Raw genomic sequence first — 21,491 nt, forward strand, 5'->3', positions numbered from 1 at the left:
AAGGAATTCACACTGTTGTTCTCTTCATATGAGAGGAAAAGTGGCATTTGCGTTGTGCTCTGTGTGCATGTGAATCGGGGCAGTGAAAATGGTGTGGTGGACTAATGGATTTTAAATCACTCACAGACTGGGGAATTTTATGGTGTGGCTTTGGTTGGGTTATTAGAGAGATTGCTTGCCAACGCCAGCAGTGATGTCACAGTGGTTAAGTGTGTCTGTGAGAGAGAGAAAGATAGAGAGGATGTCCCTACATCTTCTTCAGCTGGAGAACATTAAGACAGAACATCACAAATACACTAACTCAGGACTTATTCAACAACTGCCTTTATTCAAGAGCTGGAGTTTTACCAGAATTGTGTACATACCCCACACAATTCTGCTTTTGACTGGGACACTTTCCACCAGAGAGTGATTTCTAGTATGACTCACCCACTTCCTCCTCTTCAGCAGGTTTGTAAAAGCATAGGGACCACACATTCAACCCACTAACAAATGTTAGAAGCTGATACATATTATTGAAATAAATGCTACTACATCAAATATATAATGCGTATATATAGGCCTATATATTTGTAATATTAGTAATAATAATGGATAAAATGGACAGCATTATGCAAGTATTTGTATCAATACTATGTCATTTGAAGATTAGACACTAAGTAGAAGGTTTCACTCCAGCAGGGCTGACTCCACAGTTAGTACACAATAGGATTAATAACTGTTAAACCTCTACTAGATGTGATGCTGACCTCTTTACTGCTTTCAGTGCATGTCTGGTGTGTTTGTGCAAGATAAATAATAATAGCAACAGTAGTAATAATGTTACAGGGAGTAAAAAGAAATGTGGGGCACAATTCTTGAAAAAAGGTGTGCCCTGTTTCTGATTAATTTTGATCAATTGTAGCATTTGACAATATTGTAACATAACATATAGTATTCTTCTATAATGAATGGTGTGCAATACATCTTGGAGCAAGAATTTGAGGTTTTGTGTATTTCACAAGCATCTGTTATGATTGGATCAGTCAGTGAGGGACATCTGTCACAACAAATCCATTCACCCCTGCAAAACAATTTGTTGCAGAACTGTTTAGGAAACCAGTTTAGTGGTTTTGGTACTTTTTGTGTTTTTGGTGAAAATTACATCCAAGGGCCCCATAGATAACTGTTTGTTTGAGGGGTTAAATGTGAAGAAGTCAAATATTTTTGGATCAAACTGGTTCATAAATTACAACTACATCAACAACAAAACTCTGTTTAACACTAGGCTGTTTAAAACTGCACAACATGAAGGTGAAAGATCACGTTTTAGGCTACTTTGAGATTCTTAATGTCATAAAGCCTGCTAGTCTCAGTACACATTTGATTTTTTACTGAAAACGACATAAAATGACCCATAGAAAACAGAAATCAGCAATGCAATGACATCTAAAACGTCCTTCTTTATTTTCTCAGGCACCTTGTTTTTCCACGTGTACTTGACTTTTTGAGTGGACGAGACGTCCCTCTGCTGGAGAGCTGCCGCACTCAGATGCGGCCTGTCTCCGTTGCTAGGAGGATTAAACGGCGACGCTGATTGGTTGAGCTGCACAAGCGAACCAATAGGAAGAGCTGTTATATTTCAAGGGTTTTCATGGAAAGCGTCTAGTTACGTGAAGTTGAGTTGAAGATTTCGGTGACAAATAATGTCTTTTTTTTTAAAAATAACCTATAAACGCTGTCAGTTTCTCTCTTGAAACATAGCTTTGCCGCACGATAGTTCTGAAATGAGCAGTCCTGACCGCGGTTCTCATAAATCCTAATGAATGTCAAATCTCTCACCAAAACGAGGAAGTTTGCCGAGGACCATGTCATCCAAATTCATCTTCAGCTTTAGCAGAAGAGAGAAGAAAGAATTTGTAAGTCTTTTATCGCGTAAATATAACAATATAAGTTACTGTGGTGAACTAATTTAGCTGCTGTGTTACTAAGCAACCTATTAAAAGACACATTCATTCAGACTCAGGATTTTATTTTCTTAGCAGTGGCACTGGATTGCTTTGCCATGTGTATCCTGTGATTTAGTTGTGTCGTAAATGTAATCCTGTGTGTTGTTGTGGTTGTTTAGCGGAATATAGCTCATGGCTTGATCCCTGCTGCCACCATTGCCCCCAGACCTGCTGTTCCCCGCACTCCTCCCCCACGAAGCCCCAACCCCTCTCCAGAGAGACCCAGGTACACTCCCACACCATATCCCTATCCATTCATATCACTTTTGTTCTCCTCCATCATCTCTCAGTGCATTTATGATCTTGAGAATCTCACTCATCATTTGCCATAATGTTTTTATACAACTAACTTACAACGTAGCTGTTTCAATATCTTTACACTTTTTATTTATCTGTGGACCTTGTAATCTCTCTTTTAACTGTCACAGGTCTGCCTTGGCTGCTGCCATATTATCTTCCTCCCTGACGGGCCGTACTGTTGCCATTCCTCCTCCACGCCAAAGATCTTACTCTGAGAGTGATTGTTCACATGCCGACAGCCAAACTGGTTTTGAGCCCTATGCTGCCACAGCACTTTATACCAGGTATTATAGTGCACTGTTTCATTGACCTTGTTCAGGGATCCATAACCTTTTATTTTGTGGGTGGGCCCCCTTTGACATAAAGTATTTACTTAAACATGATCACATGACATGGCGGTAAACAAATATTTATTTATTTTTGTAAGCGTTTTATCCTGATTGCTTTTATTTAAACTTATGAATTTTACTTTGACATTTTTAGCATTTAATTTGTTTAATTAATCACATACCGTTGCCGTTCCCTCACAAACCACAGTCTGGGAAACCTTGACCTAAATAAACCGGCCCTCTTTGAATTTTTTAGACGAATAGTTCACCTAGAAATTAAAATTTTATTAAATTTTCTTGGTGAACATGATTAACAGCAATGATTATATGTTGTGATCAGAATTATGTTAGTGTAAAATTTGTCATTTGTAAAATGAACACTGGTGCCCTTTTCAATGTATGAAAGTGAAAGAAGACTCAGAAATGGTGAAAAAGCAACATCAAGTTGTTGTAAAAGACTTGTTCTATATTCCAAATCTTCTGAAGGCATACGATAGCTTGTGAAGAACAGACCAATATAAGTTATTAACTCGTTATTTTAAATCTGGCGGTGTTTATGAGATAAGGGCCCGGTTTCACAGACAAGGCTTAGACTAAGCCAGGATTAGGCCATAGTTTAATTAGGACATTTAAGTAATTTTTTATAAATGTGCTTAGGAAAAAACATTACTGGTGTGCATCTTGAGACAAACCAAAGGCACTGAAATATTTTAAGATCAGTCATTGCAAGTTTCTTTCAGTTGAAACAGCTCAGACTTATATTTTAGTCTAGGACTAGGCTTAAGCCTTGTCTGTGAAACCGGGGGAAGTAGTCAGATCTTTTCAATGAACTGATCGGTTAAATGTCGTTCTGACTGTAACACAAAGTTATCGTATAACTTCAGATGACTTGAAATATATTGAATAAGTTATATGGACTACTTTTATGATACTTCTTTATTATCATTTTTGAAGTTTGAAAGCAACTAGTTTAGTCTTCTGTAATCCTTTTGTGTTTCATGGAGGAGAGAACATTATAATAACACAAACTAATCCTTTAAGTGAGTCTGAGAGCACAATCTTTATTATTACACCAGAATGACTTCTAATCAGGGTAACACAGCAGGTTGCATTGATTGTAAGTGTATAGGCATTGTTGGTTCAGCAGGAGGCAAAGTAGTTTACTTACACATTTAGTCTTAGGTCTGATTGCCTCTCCTTGATAGGATGTGTTACAGATAGTGGTTTAAACAGCAATAGCTGGTCATCATATTTTACGCAATTTAAGTTTGTCTTCGCTCTCTTAAGTGAGACATGTAAAATAATGTATTTGCTCTCTCTCCTTAGAGACACCTGGCCAGATTCTGTGACAGGAAGACCCCCTGTGCCTTCCCCAGGACATTCTGATTATGACGAAAGTGATGACAGTGATGAGATGGAGGGAGATGAAGATCATATATATCAGTCCCTTGAGAGACAGAGAAGAGCTGATGACATAAATGTTGTTTACACCATGCCATTAAAACACAGGAAGGTACGGTCGTGTATGTTTGTTTGGTTGGGTCTGTGTGTGGAGTGCTTTGTCCTGTTAAGCATTTGATGCATTTACTAATATTCACCATGAGGTGGAGCTTCTGATTCATTCAAATCCTTCCTCTAAGTTTGAAACCTAGTCTGAGATCATAAAAATCATAAATAATTAAAAACAGATTCAATAGTTTTCTGATAGCTTGTGCCATTTAACCACCCCTGCCATGCATTTATGCTCATTATAGTATATTATATATATATATATGTGTGTGTGTTGACTGGCTGAATGAATCTCTCTGTCAGGGCGAGACCGATTCAGACGTTGATGAAGAGACTGAAGACTCTGCATTTGATATTGTGTCTCCCCTACAGACTGAAGGTTAGAAGTAACAATGTTAAAATATATTTATATTTGAAGTCTTTTATGCTCAACAAAGCTGCTTTTATTTGATAAAAAATGCAACAAAATAGTAATATTGAAATGATTGATATTCTGCTTTCTCTTTTAAAACATTTTAAAATGTTATTTATCCCTGTGATGGAAAAGCTGAATTTTTAGCACCCATTACTTCAGTCTTCGGTGTCACATGATACTTAAGAAATCAATCTAAAATGCTGATTTGATGCTCCGATGAATCCATATTCATTTTTTCAGGAGTCCTTTGAGTATTCATTCATACTGTCACATTTGATAAATTAAATACATCTTTGCTGAATTAAAGTATTCATTTCTATTTCCTAATGAAAATCTTGCTGACCTCAAACCTTTGAACAGTGTACAGTGCATATTCAGTTTTAAATATTAATGTTTTACATCTCACTTACTCTCATAACAATTTTATTGACTTTGAGAGCCCTGGTAATTTTGCAGCTTGATGGCTATAATTAATTAATACAATTTTGTATTTCAGAGGAAATTGTGGTTCAAGAAGAAGCAGCTAAAACGGTAAGAGAACCTCTCTCTTCACATCAACTGAGAACCTGGAGTCATTATTTTGATTAAGTTAATTCAGGGTTCAAAGCAAATGTTTTTAACGCCGCTGTAGGAACATCAATTATGTTGTGGATTGGTCTGACTCTGGACTAAAGGTCATTCTGCCCCAAGGCTCAACAAATTCTCTAAAGACGGGGAAAATTACACTGGCATGAAAGGCTGAGGTTAAAGGGCACAAAGGTTGTTATCAGTGAAGGAATATGAATGAAAATCATACAAGATGAAAGAGACAGTGGGAAGGTGTTTAGACTGGGTGGGAACATGACAGAGAGTTTATTCATAAACTCAGCTATTTCTGACAAAAAGACTATCATAACCATTCTGATTTACTATTCAGTATGTGGCTCTCTTATATGACAGCTAATACATCTATACATTCTCACACACACACACACACACACACACACCCCAATTAGGCCATGTGAACCTTTGCTCGGTTAATATGCAGATACACGTACGCATATGCGCACTGACCAGCCCCCTGCTGTCTCCGTGTTGTCAGATCTGAATGCTACCATTCCTGTAGGGGCTTTGAGACCTTTACCATAGGATCTGTAATCTCATCTCTTAATGAGGAAAATTGCTTATTAGTAGAGTTGAACTGCCTCTAATGAGCAAGTACAGTGAACTTTTCACTATTAGATATACTTAGTAATGCTTTCTGCCTTCAGTCTGTTTTAGTCTGTGGTCTTTGATATTCTGCAGTAAGAACCCTTTAATCAGTTAACTTCCCTCTGTCTCCATAGCAGTCATCAGCGCTACGACAATCAAGATCGGGCTCTTGTGGGAGCATGGCATCTCCAGGTACTTCCCCTGTCTGCCATACATTATCCATCACAAAAGCTGAACTCCACATGTGCAATGTCACCTGTGCTAATTTCAAAAAAATCTTGTCAGTCAGTGTGAAACGTGCCTCCTTTTTAGGAATCCTCAAGGCTTTGAAAGAAAAGCATAATTTCTGTTTCATTTCGACAGAGAGAAAATTAAGGACAATGTGAAAACCTAATTGATGCTAAATTTATTCAGGCACGGCTTTCAACAGACTGGCGACAAATGAAGTAGTTACAGTGTGATACATTTGTGAGAGGCTCATTGAAGTTTCCTGAAGAAGAAAAAAAACTGAATAAAGCCTCTGCCAGTTTAACAAACGTCTTCTCATTCGGCTCTTCTCACGAGCTTATTGTTGTCAGCAATGAGATATGAGAGAGATGAGGCTATAACCATAATGACTATGAGAACAGAGACTGGAATTACCTTGACATTTCTCTTGATATATTCCCTGCTTCTCCTCTTCCTCCACTGCAGCGATTTTGTTTATTTTTATTGTTAACATAGTGGTGACAGTAAAGAGTTTTTAAACTTACTCCTAAAGAAGTTGTTAAAGAGGAAATTGCTATTAGTTATTTAAAAAAATTAATGTAGTCAGTATATGCTGTGTGCTGTGTTGGCAACATGATCATTAGCATTGAAAGACATCAACTGTGCATTACACAGCCAAATGCAAGATACGCCAATATTTGTCTTGTGTAAGCAGAGAATGATTTGTTTTGTAAGCCAGTTAATGGAACTCTTGCTTTTGGCCGAAAAAGAATACGCAATAAAAATGATGAACATTCTGAAGGTGTGTAGTGTGCACACTTTACCAGGCATGCTACATGTGTCATGTAGGCATTTGATTCGTTCGTGCGTTGACCTATGGTGTTCTAATACTAAAAACAATTTACTCAAAAATCAAGTGTTTTTAAACAAGTGGAATTTATTTTAACCATGTGGAACACGTTTTGTGGTGCTGATAACGCTCAGACTTAGAAGCTTCCTGAATTTAAAATGTAAACTTTTCAAATCTGATGGCTCTTCTTGTCATGTGGCATTATGGGACAACAAAGTGTACACTGTTTGTACACTTAAGGGCATGGTTTACTTGTGATCACAGAATGATCCCATGTGACTCGGGTCATGTTTTACAAGTGTTATTTATTTATATTATTTAAAGAAAATCCTGACCTTGGCCATTGGTCTGCTGTGCACGACTGCGCATTCAGGAGACCGTATTAGTGCCACAGTTTACTCTGGATTGCTAAGGAAAAGCACACAGGTTTTGATACATCAACATTAGTAAAAACACTACACAAACCACAGATACCACACAGTATACATGTAATTTTAGTTTTTCTTCAAACCCTATCGTACACCTCCAGAACACTTGGAATATATGGCACTTTTACTGTTTGCTATTCACTGCCATTATATGGACAAGTTTGAGCCTTTTTTATACATTGCCGAATGTTGTTTTTTAATTGTCAGAAAAAGAAGGAAGTACATGACTTGTGGGTGTTGAAGGGATAGTTCACCTTCAGTTGCTGTTCCCCATTGACTTCCATAGTATGGAAAAAAAACAAAAAAAACTATGCAAGTCAATGGGGACCAAACGCAGGTGAACTATTCCTTTAATGTTACTTTTCATGTTTCATTATTTCACAATACATTGTATTCAATACCCAATATATTTGTGTGTTGCATGCAATACACTTTTTTTTCATGTATTGTGGATTGTATTTATTGTATTGTTACAGTAAATTACTAATAAATGTCATGTTTCATTATATTCATTTATTGGAATTAGCAGTGTTTAGTTGCACTCAAGGTCAAATGGCAGATACAAGCAGACTAGTGTTAGTGTAGTGGAAGAGGATTGCAGGATGGATTTACCCTCGGAAATAGAGCATGAAACAGCAGGTCTGAGCAGTTGCTGCAAAGTGATCAATGGACAACTGCCAAGCTTTTTATGCACCATCAGAAAATGGCTGGGTCACCTTTAACAGCAACAGAGATTTCCAGTGAAGGAAGAACTTTTCTGGAGGAAGAGGTGAGGATGACCTTGAGGTCTGATCCAGGGCTGAGATGTCAGAAGCGCAGACACAATCTTGTCTGTGTTTGTAATAGAGGCCAAAGGCACAGACAGATCAAGGAGAATTAAATCTAGATTAGAAGCAAGGATGATACAGCTTCACTAGGAGTCACAATGTGGACTTTTCAGATCCGTATTCAATTTTAAGCCTTGTGAGAGTCAAGCAAAATGTCTTCAGAAAGGATGTTTGACATGATGTAATATAGTATTTACTGCAGTCTGTCTTATAATTCCCACCTTCAGGGAGATCTTAATAATGTACAGGATAGGGTCACTGTGCACACACGAGGGAGGAACCAGGAACACGCAGACGAGGATATAAACTCAAATAACATACTTTACTGACATCAAGACAAGACAAGACAAGGCAAGGCAGGGTAAGACACAGACATCCAACACCGGGGATAACGAGTAGACCAGACGCAGTTTAACTGAACAGACAGGACTAATATACACAGGTAAATCATAGATAACGAGACGAACACGGCTAGACAAGAATTAACTAATGATTACGCTTAACAAGGACAGGAAACAAACCAAATATGGGCACAAGAGGCAGGAACACATGACACACACACGACAGTTCCCTGACATACTGTTTAGTTAAGAAATAAAAAAGTCCCCCCATGTCGTTATGACTTTACTTTGTGTAACTGTAAAAGAATGCCATTTTTTTTCATGGCTGGACCAGTATGATTTGTGAATGAATCCTTCCAGTTCAGATCACTTTTGTGAACCAGATCAAGCAAATTATTGAAAACACAACAAAACTACTAATTTAGATTAATTTGCAGACTGATTATCACAACTTCTCTAATAAATGTGCCAAGGAGAGCTAGAGTAATTTTTTGTGAATAACAACAGTCACACAGAGTTGACAAGTAAGACTACAGAAGACTTGGAAAACAGTACTCAAATCTAAATTGTTACTAAAAACCCATGTTATTATGATACTTTAGGGTGCTTTTGTATCCTTTCTGAAGATTCATCCTTGAAAGCATTAGACCCCATTAATTAAAAATTGCATGCATAAAATGACCTGTACATATATATTTTTTTTCCAAATTTCTGCTTTTGTGCTAAATGAAAGAAACTGGGCTTTAGCTGCGTGAGGGTGATTTTATTAAAAAAATGTTCATGTTTGAATGAATTCCTTAATGGAGAAGTGGTCTGTGAAAAGGTCAGCTAAGCTAGCTGATTGACAAAGTAGTCAACATCTGTAGATCATTCATAGTAGGTTATGAAGCCTTCAGCAGTCAGAGAGGATGGAAGAGGGTGAAAAGTGGTTAGCGGAGGCCCGGAGGGATGGAAAATGATTTGTTTGGGATGGATTTGCATATGTTAATTGTGGAATGATAGTAGTCTCTGCGCATTGTATGTTTTCTTCCACTTCTTCCCTGATCCATGCATTTTGTGGTGGTTTTCTGATTTCCAAGGACTTGAAGTGGAGCATGAGAGTTCAGAGGCAAAGTACTCCACAACAGGTTTAAAGGTGGGGTATTTATTTTTTCAAAAACGCTTTAGAAAACTGAGTGGGGCCCGAGTAGGAAAACAAACTTGTACCCAATCAGTAGTAAGGGGCGTGCCTACTAGGGCTGTGCAATTAATTCGTGATTGGCTGTAAATCTCCATCACCTGTTTTCAAATGGAGCAGCAGTTAATACACAGAGCCATAGTTCACTGACAAGCTACGCGATATCGCGTTCATTATTGCAGATGAATCGCATTCGATTATGAACTCGATATAGCGTAGCTTGTCAGTGAACTATGGCTCTGTGTATTAACTGCTTCTCCATTTGAAAACAGGTGATGGAGATTTACAGCCAATCAGGGAACCGGCTTTACTGACGAGATGCGCATGAGAATCGCATGCGATTAATTGCACAGCCCTAGTGTCTACTCATGATGCAGAGGAGAGAGCACTCAGTGCACATGACGGACATTAGCCAAGCGATTACAGAATGATAGAGATGGCGGATAAAAAACAAAAGAGGAAAAGCGGAACAAAAGAAGGCTTACGCCGTGTCTACAACGGGCGCAACAGTTGTTGTGTTGCGCTGCACCGCACCGCAACAGCTAAAGTCTGTGTAAACTGGACGTGACAAAGCGACCGTTGAAAATCATTTGAAATTTGTATCAATGCGTCATAAATAGAACACGGCAGCAGTTACTGTCGGGGATTTGTTGTGTTGCAGCGCGGCATCCAGTGTGGACAGCATCAATGATTATAATGAGTTTTGCTTTATTTCACAGAACTAATCGTTGCCTGGGTTGCGTATGTGTGGGGTGGAGCTATCAAAATAGGGGCGAGACCCTTTTGGGGTAGGGGTGTGTTTGTTTTGGCGATTTCAAATATCAGCATTGGCTACCAGAAATCACTTACCCCACCTTTAAGTGGCTAGTGTTTGGGGGGAAGGTTATAGCTTTTAGAGGTGACAACAGAAGTAGTCTGAGGAAGCGACTGAAGTAGGTGAGAAGCCATAGAGGATTTCACTGAAGCTGTCTGTGGATGGGAGAGCGGAAGGTGTGTGAAACAAGGGTAATCAGACAAATGAAAGGTATGAGAGTAAATGTGAGGGAGAAGCAACTGATATAATAAAGCTGTTTAATGTGCATTTTTAGGGTATCACATCAGAAACGAGTGATGGAAACGCCAATCACATCGCTTGAGGTGGTTTTTGTCTTTGCGAAAAAGGATTAATGTGAATAATGGGAGATGGAAACGCATTTGTCGAATAAATTCCTCCATGCGCATCAAGAAAGACATGTGACTTTGTGCATAACCTGACTAACCAGCAGACCGATCTTGTTGCACAGGATTTGAAATGTTGTTATGGTCATTCTGAAATGCCCGAGAAAAATCTGTCATGAAAGTATTTCTGTAGTATTGCCTCCAAGAACTGTTACGCGACTGCGTACAAGTCATTTATTATATATTTATATATAAAATTATTATATTCAATGGCTTCTCCCACTTTTCTGAGTGATATTTAGTGCCAGTTTATCAGGAAGTGACGATTTTGTTCTCTTTGACTCGGATGGAAATGTTTTGTGCAACTTTTGTCCGCAAGTTAATTAGTAACTTTGGAAACCCAGTTTATGAGGATGGATGTGAAAGATTAATGGTATAAGGAGATGTTGAAGTAAACTGGAGTACTGGAAGGTTTATAGACATTGTCAAATAATAGAAGATCCCTGAAAATAATAGACGCACGCTGTCTTCATGAAAGGAGTTTACTAAGACAGCTTTGACCTTATTAAAGAGACATTCAGCAGCCATGTCTCCCTGTAGCCCAAGACTGGTTCTCCACTGAAGCTAAGCAGGGCTGAGCCTGGTCAGTAGTTGGATGGGAGACCTCCTGAGAAAACTAGGATGCTGCTGGAAGAGGTGTTAGTGAGGCCAGCAGGGGGTGCTCACCCTGCAGTCTGTGTGGGTCCTAATGCCCCAGTAGAGTGATGGGGACACTATACTGTAAAAAGCACCGTCCTTCAGATGAGAAGTTAAACCGAGGTCCTGACTCTCTGTGGTCATTAAAAATCCCAGGATGTCCTTTGAAAAAGAGTAGAGGTGTGACTTCGGCATCCTGGTCAAATTCGCCCATTGGCCTCTGTCCATCATGGCCTCCTAATCATCCCCATACACTGATTGGTTTCATCACTGTCTCCTCTCCACCAATAAGATGGTGTGTGGTGGGCGTTCTGGCGCAATATGGCTGCCGTCGCATCATCCAGGTGGATGCTGCACACTGGTGGTAGTTGAGGAGATTCCCCCCAAAGAGACATTTACAAGCACCATTATTTAATTGATCAGAATACAGAAAGTACACAAGGTTTTTAAATAATTTTACTTCAGACACTATTTAATAGGCTAATTATGTAATTAGTTATAATCCTATTAAACTGTGTTGGTATAAAATTTTCACAATAATCATTGAAGCTTTTGTCACGGTATATGTTTTTGTTTTTAAAACACAATATATAATTTCTAAGTGAAAAAAAAGTCTTGTCCTCCTAACAGGTTAAATAAATTTATTAAAGATAATTTACTAAAAGACTTTTATAAAAAATACATAAAAATATAAAGTAAACAAGTGTTTCAAGATTAGAGTGCAAAAGATTGTTCAAATGAACGAAAGAACAATAGGTAAGTAAGGTCCGTTTGTTAACATTAGTTAAAGCAGGTTAACATTAACTAAAAATGTGCAATAGCTAATTGTTGCAGTAGTTAATATTCTTTGTTAATGTTGATTAATAAAAAATACAACTATATTAGTTAATGTTAGCTCCATTGAATTATATTAAGACAACTTTTGATTTTATAATGTATTATTAAAAGTTGAAATTAAGATAGCATTATTAATAAATGCAGTCATTGTTTTTTTCATGTTAACTAATGGAACTTGTGTTACTGAACAATAATAACGAATCAGTCGTTGATATATAGATAGGCCCACTGTTCTCTATTATAGATCAGTGGATGGGCCATGTTTTAGGTTAGAAACAATGTTTGAAAATAAATAGCTCATTAAGTCTTTAAGTAAGAATTATGTGATGCTATTGTGAAGACTAAAGCGAATATAAATATCTAAATGACTGAGTGTGAAACATTATTTACACAGTTTTAGGAAAGTAGCCAGCTGATTTGTTTACTGGGTTACCGGGGTAACGGCAGCGCCCTCTAGTGGCGAATGTGCGTCATTCAGCGCGTCTTCACTTTAACTCGCTCCGCTTTTCTTCTCATCTGTGCTCATTTAAATTAAACCGTTGCCTTTTTAAAGTTCTAAAGTAATCATATGAGGCTGCATCGCAATTTTTCCATAAATAAACTGAATAAATTAATATGTTTGTTATAGGCTACTACTGTATAAGTTAGGCTGTTTTGTATTTTGCTTTGTACAGGTCCTTCTCAAAAAATTAGCATATTGTGATAAAGTTAATTATTTTCTGTAATGTACTGATAAACATTAGACTTTCATATATTTTAGATTCATTACAACACAACTGAAGTAGTTCAAGCCTTTTATTGTTTTAATATTGATGATTTTGGCATACAGCTCATGAAAACCCAAAATTCCTATCTCAAAAAATTAGCATATCATGAAAAGGTTCTCTAAACGAGCTATTAACCTAATCATCTGAATCAACTAATTAACTCTAAACACCTGCAAAAGATTCCTGAGGCTTTTAAAAACTCCCAGCCTGGTTCATTACTCAAAACCGCAATCATGGGTAAGACTGCCGACCTGACTGCTGTCCAGAAGGCCATCATTGACACCCTCAAGCAAGAGGGTAAGACACAGAAAGAAATTTCTGAACGAATAGGCTGTTCCCAGAGTGCTGTATCAAGGCACCTCAGTGGGAAGTCTGTGGGAAGGAAAAAGTGTGGCAGAAAACGCAGCACAACGAGAAGAGGTGACCGGACCCTGAGGAAGATTGTGGAGAAGGACCGATTCCAGACCTTGGGGGACCTGCGGAAGCAGTGGACTGAGTCTGGAGTAGAAACATCCAGAGCCACCGTGTACAGGCGTGTGCAGGAAATGGGCTACAGGTGCCGCATTCCCCAGGTCAAGCCACTTTTGAACCAGAAACAGCGGCAGAAGCGCCTGACCTGGGCTACAGAGAAGCAGCACTGGACTGTTGCTCAGTGGTCCAAAGTACTTTTTTCGGATGAAAGCAAATTTTGCATGTCATTCGGAAATCAAGGTGCCAGAGTCTGGAGGAAGACTGGGGAGAGGGAAATGCCAAAATGCCTGAAGTCCAGTGTCAAGTACCCACAGTCAGTGATGCTGGTGTTGGTCCACTGTGTTTTATCAAGGGCAGGGTCAATGCAGCTAGCTATCAGGAGATTTTGGAGCACTTCATGCTTCCATCTGCTGAAAAGCTTTATGGAGATGAAGATTTCATTTTTCAGCACGACCTGGCACCTGCTCACAGTGCCAAAACCACTGGTAAATGGTTTACTGACCATGGTATTACTGTGCTCAATTGGCCTGCCAACTCTCCTGACCTGAACCCCATAGAGAATCTGTGGGATATTGTGAAGAGAAAGTTGAGAGACGCAAGACCCAACACTCTGGATGAGCTTAAGGCCGCTATCGAAGCATCCTGGGCCTCCATAACACCTCAGCAGTGCCACAGGCTGATTGCCTCCATGCCACGCCGCATTGAAGCAGTCATTTCTGCAAAAGGATTCCCGACCAAGTATTGAGTGCATAACTGAACATAATTATTTGAAGGTTGACTTTTTTTTGTATTTAAAAACACTTTTCTTTTATTGGTCGGATGAAATATGCAAATTTTTTGAGATAGGAATTTTGGGTTTTCATGAGCTGTATGCCAAAATCATCAATATTAAAACAATAAAAGGCTTGAACTACTTCAGTTGTGTTGTAATGAATCTACAATATATGAAAGTCTAATGTTTATCAGTACATTACAGAAAATAATGAACTTTATCACAATATGCTAATTTTTTGAGAAGGACCTGTATTCGCACTTGTGCTCCTAAATGCATTTTCCAGTTCGCACACATCTATTTTTAGTCGCAAATGCGAGTGAAATGCTCGCACTGTCAAGCCCTGAGTAGCACAGCCTGTTACTCACAGTAACAGGCTGTGAGTCAGAAGCGTCAGACTGTTCTTGCAAAGTTGGAATTGCCTCACTTTATTGAAACAGCCTTTGTGCAAGCGAGCATTGTAGGCTACTCTCCTGCCAGGTTCAGGAAATAGTCCTCCGTAAAATGTGCTGCACACACTCGAGTATTTGGGTTGTACTGTTCTGAAACAGTGTTGTAAATACAACTTAACCATTGATTTCTAGTTGTGTCCTCTTTTGGAAGCCCAAACAAAGTAGTTTCGCTTTCACAACGAAACACAGCGTCTCCAGGACATGGTGTCAGCGGCAGCAACAATACTACAGCGAGAATAAAAATCACGCCCCCTTTCATTGCGTATAAATTTGGGCGGTGTTAATGAAAATTTCCCCACACCGTGACGTAGACATGTGGGGGTGTGTTTGAATGAGCCGTTTTAGGGGGGCGTGGACGAGTCTTAACTTTGATAAAGATTATCTCTTTGGTTTTGAGACTTTAGTCTTTGCAACTTCAAGGATCTTATCTATGCACAAACAGCTTGTAACACTCCAAAGAGAAAGGAAAACTTGAAATTGCATCATATGACCCCTTTAAAAAATAATGGCTGTGCAATTTTCTGTGTTTAGTATGAGCAGATGTGCTTATGCTATTGTAAACTAGCTATATTTTAAAATATGAAACATGTATCATAAATTATAAATATAAGAAATATATAGCCTGTTTCCATTTATGTGTATATATACTGCATTAGTAAATATGTTTAATATATTTTACACATGCAGTACCATAGCTTATGTATATATTATAAAGTGTATTACTGAATATAAAATTACATATATTAGGATATATAAGTAAATATATTGTCTAGGGATGCTCCGATCGATCAGCCGGAGATCGGTATCAGCCGATAATCACATTTTATGACTCGATTGGTACTCACGAACTGATTGCAATTTGATGACGTCAACGCGTGACGACGTATATGATGCGTGGGGACATATGCTGCATTCATCGCCAGTCTGGAAATGCTTTGACGTTTCGAGAAACAATAAAAAATTTGCTCTGTTGTGTATGTTTTGCATGATGATAAGATGAATGGATGGTTCATTTTTTAACAGTGACCTTAGAGCTGGTCTGCGCATCATTGCACTCGTCTGCGGAGCGCAGGCTTTACGGCTCCACGGGCACCGGAGCTGATCGCGCTGCTCTATGAACATTTATTTATAAAACAAAATATCTTCTTTGGCTATATTAACCTACTCAATAGCATTAACAGAGGCTTTACTCCTTTTAAACTTTATCTGGAATGTCACCGTTTCTGTCACTGCAGCGATCAGGCGAACACACACACACACACACACAAACACAAATAAAATTGTCTGCCTAATGAAAAAATGTATTTAAAAAAAAATGTAGTTAATATTGCATCATTTATGATTTATTTTATCCACCCGCGACCCACCCGCAAATAATCAGAATGCATTTTTTTATTACCCGACCCACAGATTATCTGCAGCACCCGTGGATAACCGTGATCAAACTACTCCGTTTTGTTCTTTCAGTAGTTTAAATGCTTCAATTTCTTTTTTCCTCTTCAGTCTTAAACTGGACAGCATTAAACCTAGTCTAGTTACACTAGACTTTTCCATATTGGAGTTTAAATGTTTCTATTTATTTTGTCCTCTCTCTAACATTGGATGATCAAAACGTTCTTATCTTGAGCAGAAAAGAAAGATAAGTTTCAAAGTTTAAATTCCAACCTAGCCTATATATAAGTATGTGTTCTTAGCCTACAGATAATTCAGAAACGTCTTGTTACATCTGGTTTGAGTCGTAGGTTATAGATAGATAAATAGTAAGAAAAATAACTATATTTGCAGCATTATTTTTTTCTGCTGTATTTTAGTGAAAGTAATCTATAATTTTGCCTCTCACCGTTCTGTTGTTGTTAAAATAACGGCAGCAGCTCTTGAACTTGGCGCCGACGCATGTCCGGATGGATGCTGGGGTGCGGATGCACTTATAGAAGTATTTAAGGATAAAAGACTCAAGTTGCTTTTCCTTTTCCTCGAGTTGAGTAAAGTCCGGAGTCATTTCAGGTCAAGTCAAGTCAAGTCAAGTCTGAAGGCTATAAAAATGCGACTCATGTCCGAGTCACTAGCTCGAGTGCCCATCTCTGCCATCAGACACATTTTGTTTGCATTTATTTTTGTCTTATATGAAGTGTCCTGATATACATAATGTTATGCATAAATACCATTTTAAAGGAATAATAAAATGTTCACTTTATAAGGAATAATTTTTATGATTATTTATATAACATTATTACATGTTATATAAAGCTTGAAGCATCAGAATTGGCATCGTATCGGCCGGTCACCATGACAAGAAATCGGTACTCTGTATCGGCTGCAAAAATCCTGATCTGAGCATCCCTAATATTGTCACATATTTTTCAATATATGAAAAGCAGCAGTTCCTTATGTATTATTCAATATAAGTGAGCCTGGACCACAAAACCAGTCATAAGGGTCAATTTTTCAAAATTGAGATTTAAACATCATCTGAAAGCTGAGTACATACGCTTTCCATTGCTGTATGGTTTGTTATGATAGGACAATATTTGGCTGAGAAACAACAATTTTAAAATCTGGAATCTGAGGGTGCAAAAAAATCTAAATACTGAGAAAATTGCCTTTAAAGTTGTCCAAATGAAGTCCTTAGTAATGCATATTACTAATCAATATATTTAATATATTTACGGTAGGAAATTTACTAAATATCTTCATGGAACATGATCTTTACCTAATATCCTAATGATTTTTGGCATAAAAGAAAAATAGATAATTTTGACCCATACAATGTATTTTTTGGTTATTGCTACAAATATACCCCAGCAACTTCAGACTGGTTTTGTGCTCCAGGGTCACATATTTTAATATATTTACACAGTATAATATTCTGTATAATTTCTAATATATCATTATGTCGTTTAATATGTTGATCATTCATATATTAGGAAATATATTTTCTTTGCGTAAGGGATAACAGGAATAAATGACATTTTAAAATATATTAAAATAGAAAACAGTTATTTTAAATTGTAATAATATTACAATATGACTGCAGAAATGAATGCAGTCTTGGTGAGAACAAGATACTTTTTTCAAAAACAATTAAAAAATTTCACCAAACGGTATATATCATGTTTTTTTTTTTAGATGATGGACTACCATCATTAACAACTAATTTATTCAATCACTTAATTATCACTCTCTAATTCTGTTGTACAATTGCTCATTTATTTGCCCAATCAGTTTATCACTATTTACTACTACCTCACTCACCTCCTTGTTTTATAAATGTTTTTTCATATTGTTCTTGTCAGAACTAAATGATGACTGGAGCGCTCGGTCTCACAGATCTTTGAATACTTCAAAAAGGAAGACCTCACGGATGAAGGAGAGTCCAGTGAGAGGGAAAGAGAGAAACATCAGTCCAGGTGAGGGGGCATGAACTCTACTCTGTGACCTTTTCAGCTTTTTTGTCTTTCCAATGAATAATTTTGGAGCTAAAATCTCCTTATTCTTGGTAAAGTAATTGTAATGAATGGCCCGGAGTGGCTTATTGCTCCATTTAGATGTTCAATAATCAATTAAATGTATTACCGGGTATTTTACATCTTCGAACCAGACACATCCCACCAGATTTGACTAGATTGTCAGGACAATTCTAGGTAAAGACTAGAGCACAAAATACTAATGAAAGGGAATCACATTAGTTCTGTAAGTTATTTAATAATATTAAGCTTGTCTGTGTCTAATTTTGTTTATGCTGCTTATTTTCATGAAAATATAGGATCAGACAGAGTATGTATTTTAATCTGTGGTAATGTGATAAGGCTGACATTAAGATCAGACAGACTAATAGAATGAATATATTGAGGAATCTCAACAGACTGTACAGCGCCAGACTCATTAATGTGTATTAGGACTAAACAGATGGTCAGAAACATGTTGTACTGTTTTGCATCAAATGGAATTAATATAGTCCATCTTAAAATGAAAATCAGTCCGCTTAGGAAATGACCTTCACATCAAGCCTTTACATAATCCTGTCTTCTCCTTCATTTCTCTTGCCACATTTTTATTTGTTTGTGTCCTGCTGTTTTTTTTAAATGCAATCCTTCTCTGCTGTCCTGTATTTGCATTTTGTGGTCTTGTTGGTGGTGTGTTATGTGGTGCTGTTGCTGTGTTCTGTTTTCTGTTTTTTGTAGTGTTAAAAATTCTGTTTTCATATCCGTGTGTAATGTATTTGCTTTTCTGTGCTGTGGTTTTTATTCTATGTGTGGCTGTGCCGTGTTTTGCCCTGCCCTGTGTGCTGTGTGGTGCAGAGGCCAGTGAAGTGTTGCGCAGCACGCTAGAGGTGCAGCAAGCATTTGTAAAGGAGCTGAGCTGAGGGAGCAGACTCAAATTCTGGCCCAGGAGAAAGAAACGCTGGAGAAGAGATGTTTACAACAGAGTCAGCACATAGAGCATCTCCGGCAGGAGCTCTGCCACTCTCACACAGAGAGAGGAAACTCCACAGGTGCCTCCTCACTCGCTGCTATACATCCCACAGTGCCTATCCAGCATTAAAGGGATTGTTCCCCTAAAAATGAAAATTCTGTCATCATTTACTCACTCTCATATTGCTTCGTATCCATATGACTTTCTCTCTTCTGCGTGTGGTGAATTTTTGAAGAATATTCGGGCCACCTTTTCATTATAATGTAATAAAATGAATGAAGACTGGGGCCCTAAAATCACAGAGTTTTTGTATGACCTCAGAAGACTTTGGATTATACTTATATGGACTATTTTAATTATGCTTTTATAAAATTTTAATGGTAGTTTTGTGTCATTTTGGAAGCTTGAATGCTCCAGTCGAACACTGACTTGCACAGTCTTCATAAATGGTCCTTTTTAAGGGGAAAAAATACATAAAGGTTTTGAACTAGCATAAGGAGGAGTAAACAATAACAGAATTTTAATTTTTGGGTGACGTATGCCTTTAAGCAACGCACTGTGGAACAAAATCTACATTTCAAATAGGCATAATCTTCAGCATATGCCTACTTCATTTTAAGCAGTGTTTTGCACAGTAATTTTTGACAACTGAGCTGTAGTCAATTAAACAACCCATTTTAATGAGACTTGTGCTTTTTTCATATTCAGTGGCCTCTTTATTAGGTACAACATTCTAATTCTGGGTAGGATCTCTAGAATAGCATTTTTTATGGTTCCCAATTCCCATATGATAGCATTAACAGCTGCCCATTCTGCATATTTTACAGCATTTTTTCGTGAATGGTGTCTGGAAAATCAGGTCAGCAGTCTCTGAGATACTGAATCCACTCCAGCAGTGACCAACATCATTCCGCAGTCAAATTCACTTAGATCACATTTCTTCCCTGATCTGTGATTGGGTTTGAACAAACACTGAAACTTTAAAAAAAAGCCTGTATGCTGTGATTGCTGATAAGTTATTTGCATTAACCAACAGGTGTACACATGTAACTAATAAAGTAGCAACTTATACTACAGGCATTTTATGTCTCAGGGTTGAAGTTTTTTTCTTTCTTTTTTTTTTTTTTATGAAGGTCACGTCTTTAAAACTGTTTAGCATCGGTTTGTTATTCATTTGACATTTTTTCGAAATACCTTTCATACTTGTATTTTGTTATTTTACCAATGTCCCAAACTCAGACTTTTTATTTTAAAATATGAAAAACCATCAAAAATGATTAATATGGCATCCTGAAGAAGGCCTTCCTCTAACCGTGAGTGCATTCATGGGTCTATTATAAGCCAGCTGCTTGAATAGTTTTTATTTTTTTACAATTTTCATGCTGCATCCTAATGCTCCCAATTTTAATGTTTGCACAACTGTCTTTCAGTTGTGGCATCATTCTCATCACAACTGACAATTTATCCCTTGGTAACATTTTTCCAAAAAATAGTCTACCTGGTTACCAAGGAGATAACAGTGTCAGTGAAGAGATGATTTATGAGACATGTGATGTGTGTAGAAAATAAAATCAGGAAAAATATTACTTCTGAACATATGTAAAATAATAATAATATCAATAATAATTATAAAAAAACCTAATATTGTAGCTAATGAAATTAGCCTTAAGGCAAATTAGTCTTAGGATATAATTTCCAACGCAAAATAAATGGTGATTTTGAGATGTGCCAGAAATTATACTTGGTCATGGCTGTTCAGGTGAGGAAAAACTAATTGATAGAATTCTCCCATGATACATGTACATACATTTCTACAAGTCTAGAAGACCCAAAGTGCCCATAGTAGAAGAAACACCCATATATGTATATATTTCTGGGTGGGAGTTCTTGCCTGAGTGTTTTTTTTTTTTTTTGCTGGATTAGTTGTGTGTGGTTTTGCATCAATCAGCTCTGATCTAACTATGTGCAGTTGTGTGTGTATAGGTGAGAGCTCTGAGTTGCAGAATCTGAGGCAGCAGGCTCAAGAGCTGGTGGATGAGAATGATGGGCTGAAGATGACAGTTCACCGTCTCAATGTGGAGCTAAGCAGATACCAAGCCAGATTCCGACCACTCACCAAGGACGAGGTAAAATTGCCCACTATACACCATTTTCAGAGACAGGTTTGAAAGCATTTTAAAGACAGGTCTATAGGCTCAAACCCAGCACTACATTAAAAGAGTCAGGAGTTTTATACTTTTCGAAAAGTTACAGTGAACATTCCCTCCCCTCAACTATACATAAATATCAATGTATATGTAATGATGGAGAATCTGAATTTTCTATCTTTGCGTAAGTTCTCAGAGTTACTCTGTATGAAGAGG

General features: G+C 37.6%; 1 protein-coding gene across 1 annotated transcript in view; it reads left to right on the top strand.

Moving 5' to 3' along the window:
- The first annotated feature begins 1,616 nt into the window (after positions 1–1,616).
- Positions 1,617–21,491, top strand: part of LOC306851610 (centrosomal protein of 89 kDa-like) — a 104,021-nt gene continuing 84,146 nt past the window's right edge. Inside the window, 11 exon segments of the mRNA XM_079387995.1 lie at positions 1,617–1,898; positions 2,108–2,214; positions 2,417–2,572; positions 3,944–4,130; positions 4,430–4,505; positions 5,038–5,072; positions 5,867–5,924; positions 18,009–18,122; positions 19,014–19,066; positions 19,069–19,207; positions 21,112–21,254. Coding sequence (XP_079244121.1) covers positions 1,806–1,898; positions 2,108–2,214; positions 2,417–2,572; positions 3,944–4,130; positions 4,430–4,505; positions 5,038–5,072; positions 5,867–5,924; positions 18,009–18,122; positions 19,014–19,066; positions 19,069–19,207; positions 21,112–21,254 — 1,161 coding nt within the window. The 5' untranslated portion in view covers positions 1,617–1,805.

Source organism: Barbus barbus (assembly GCF_936440315.1).
Source record: "Barbus barbus genome assembly, chromosome: 1".
In the NCBI taxonomy this organism is placed as follows: domain Eukaryota; kingdom Metazoa; phylum Chordata; class Actinopteri; order Cypriniformes; family Cyprinidae; genus Barbus; species Barbus barbus.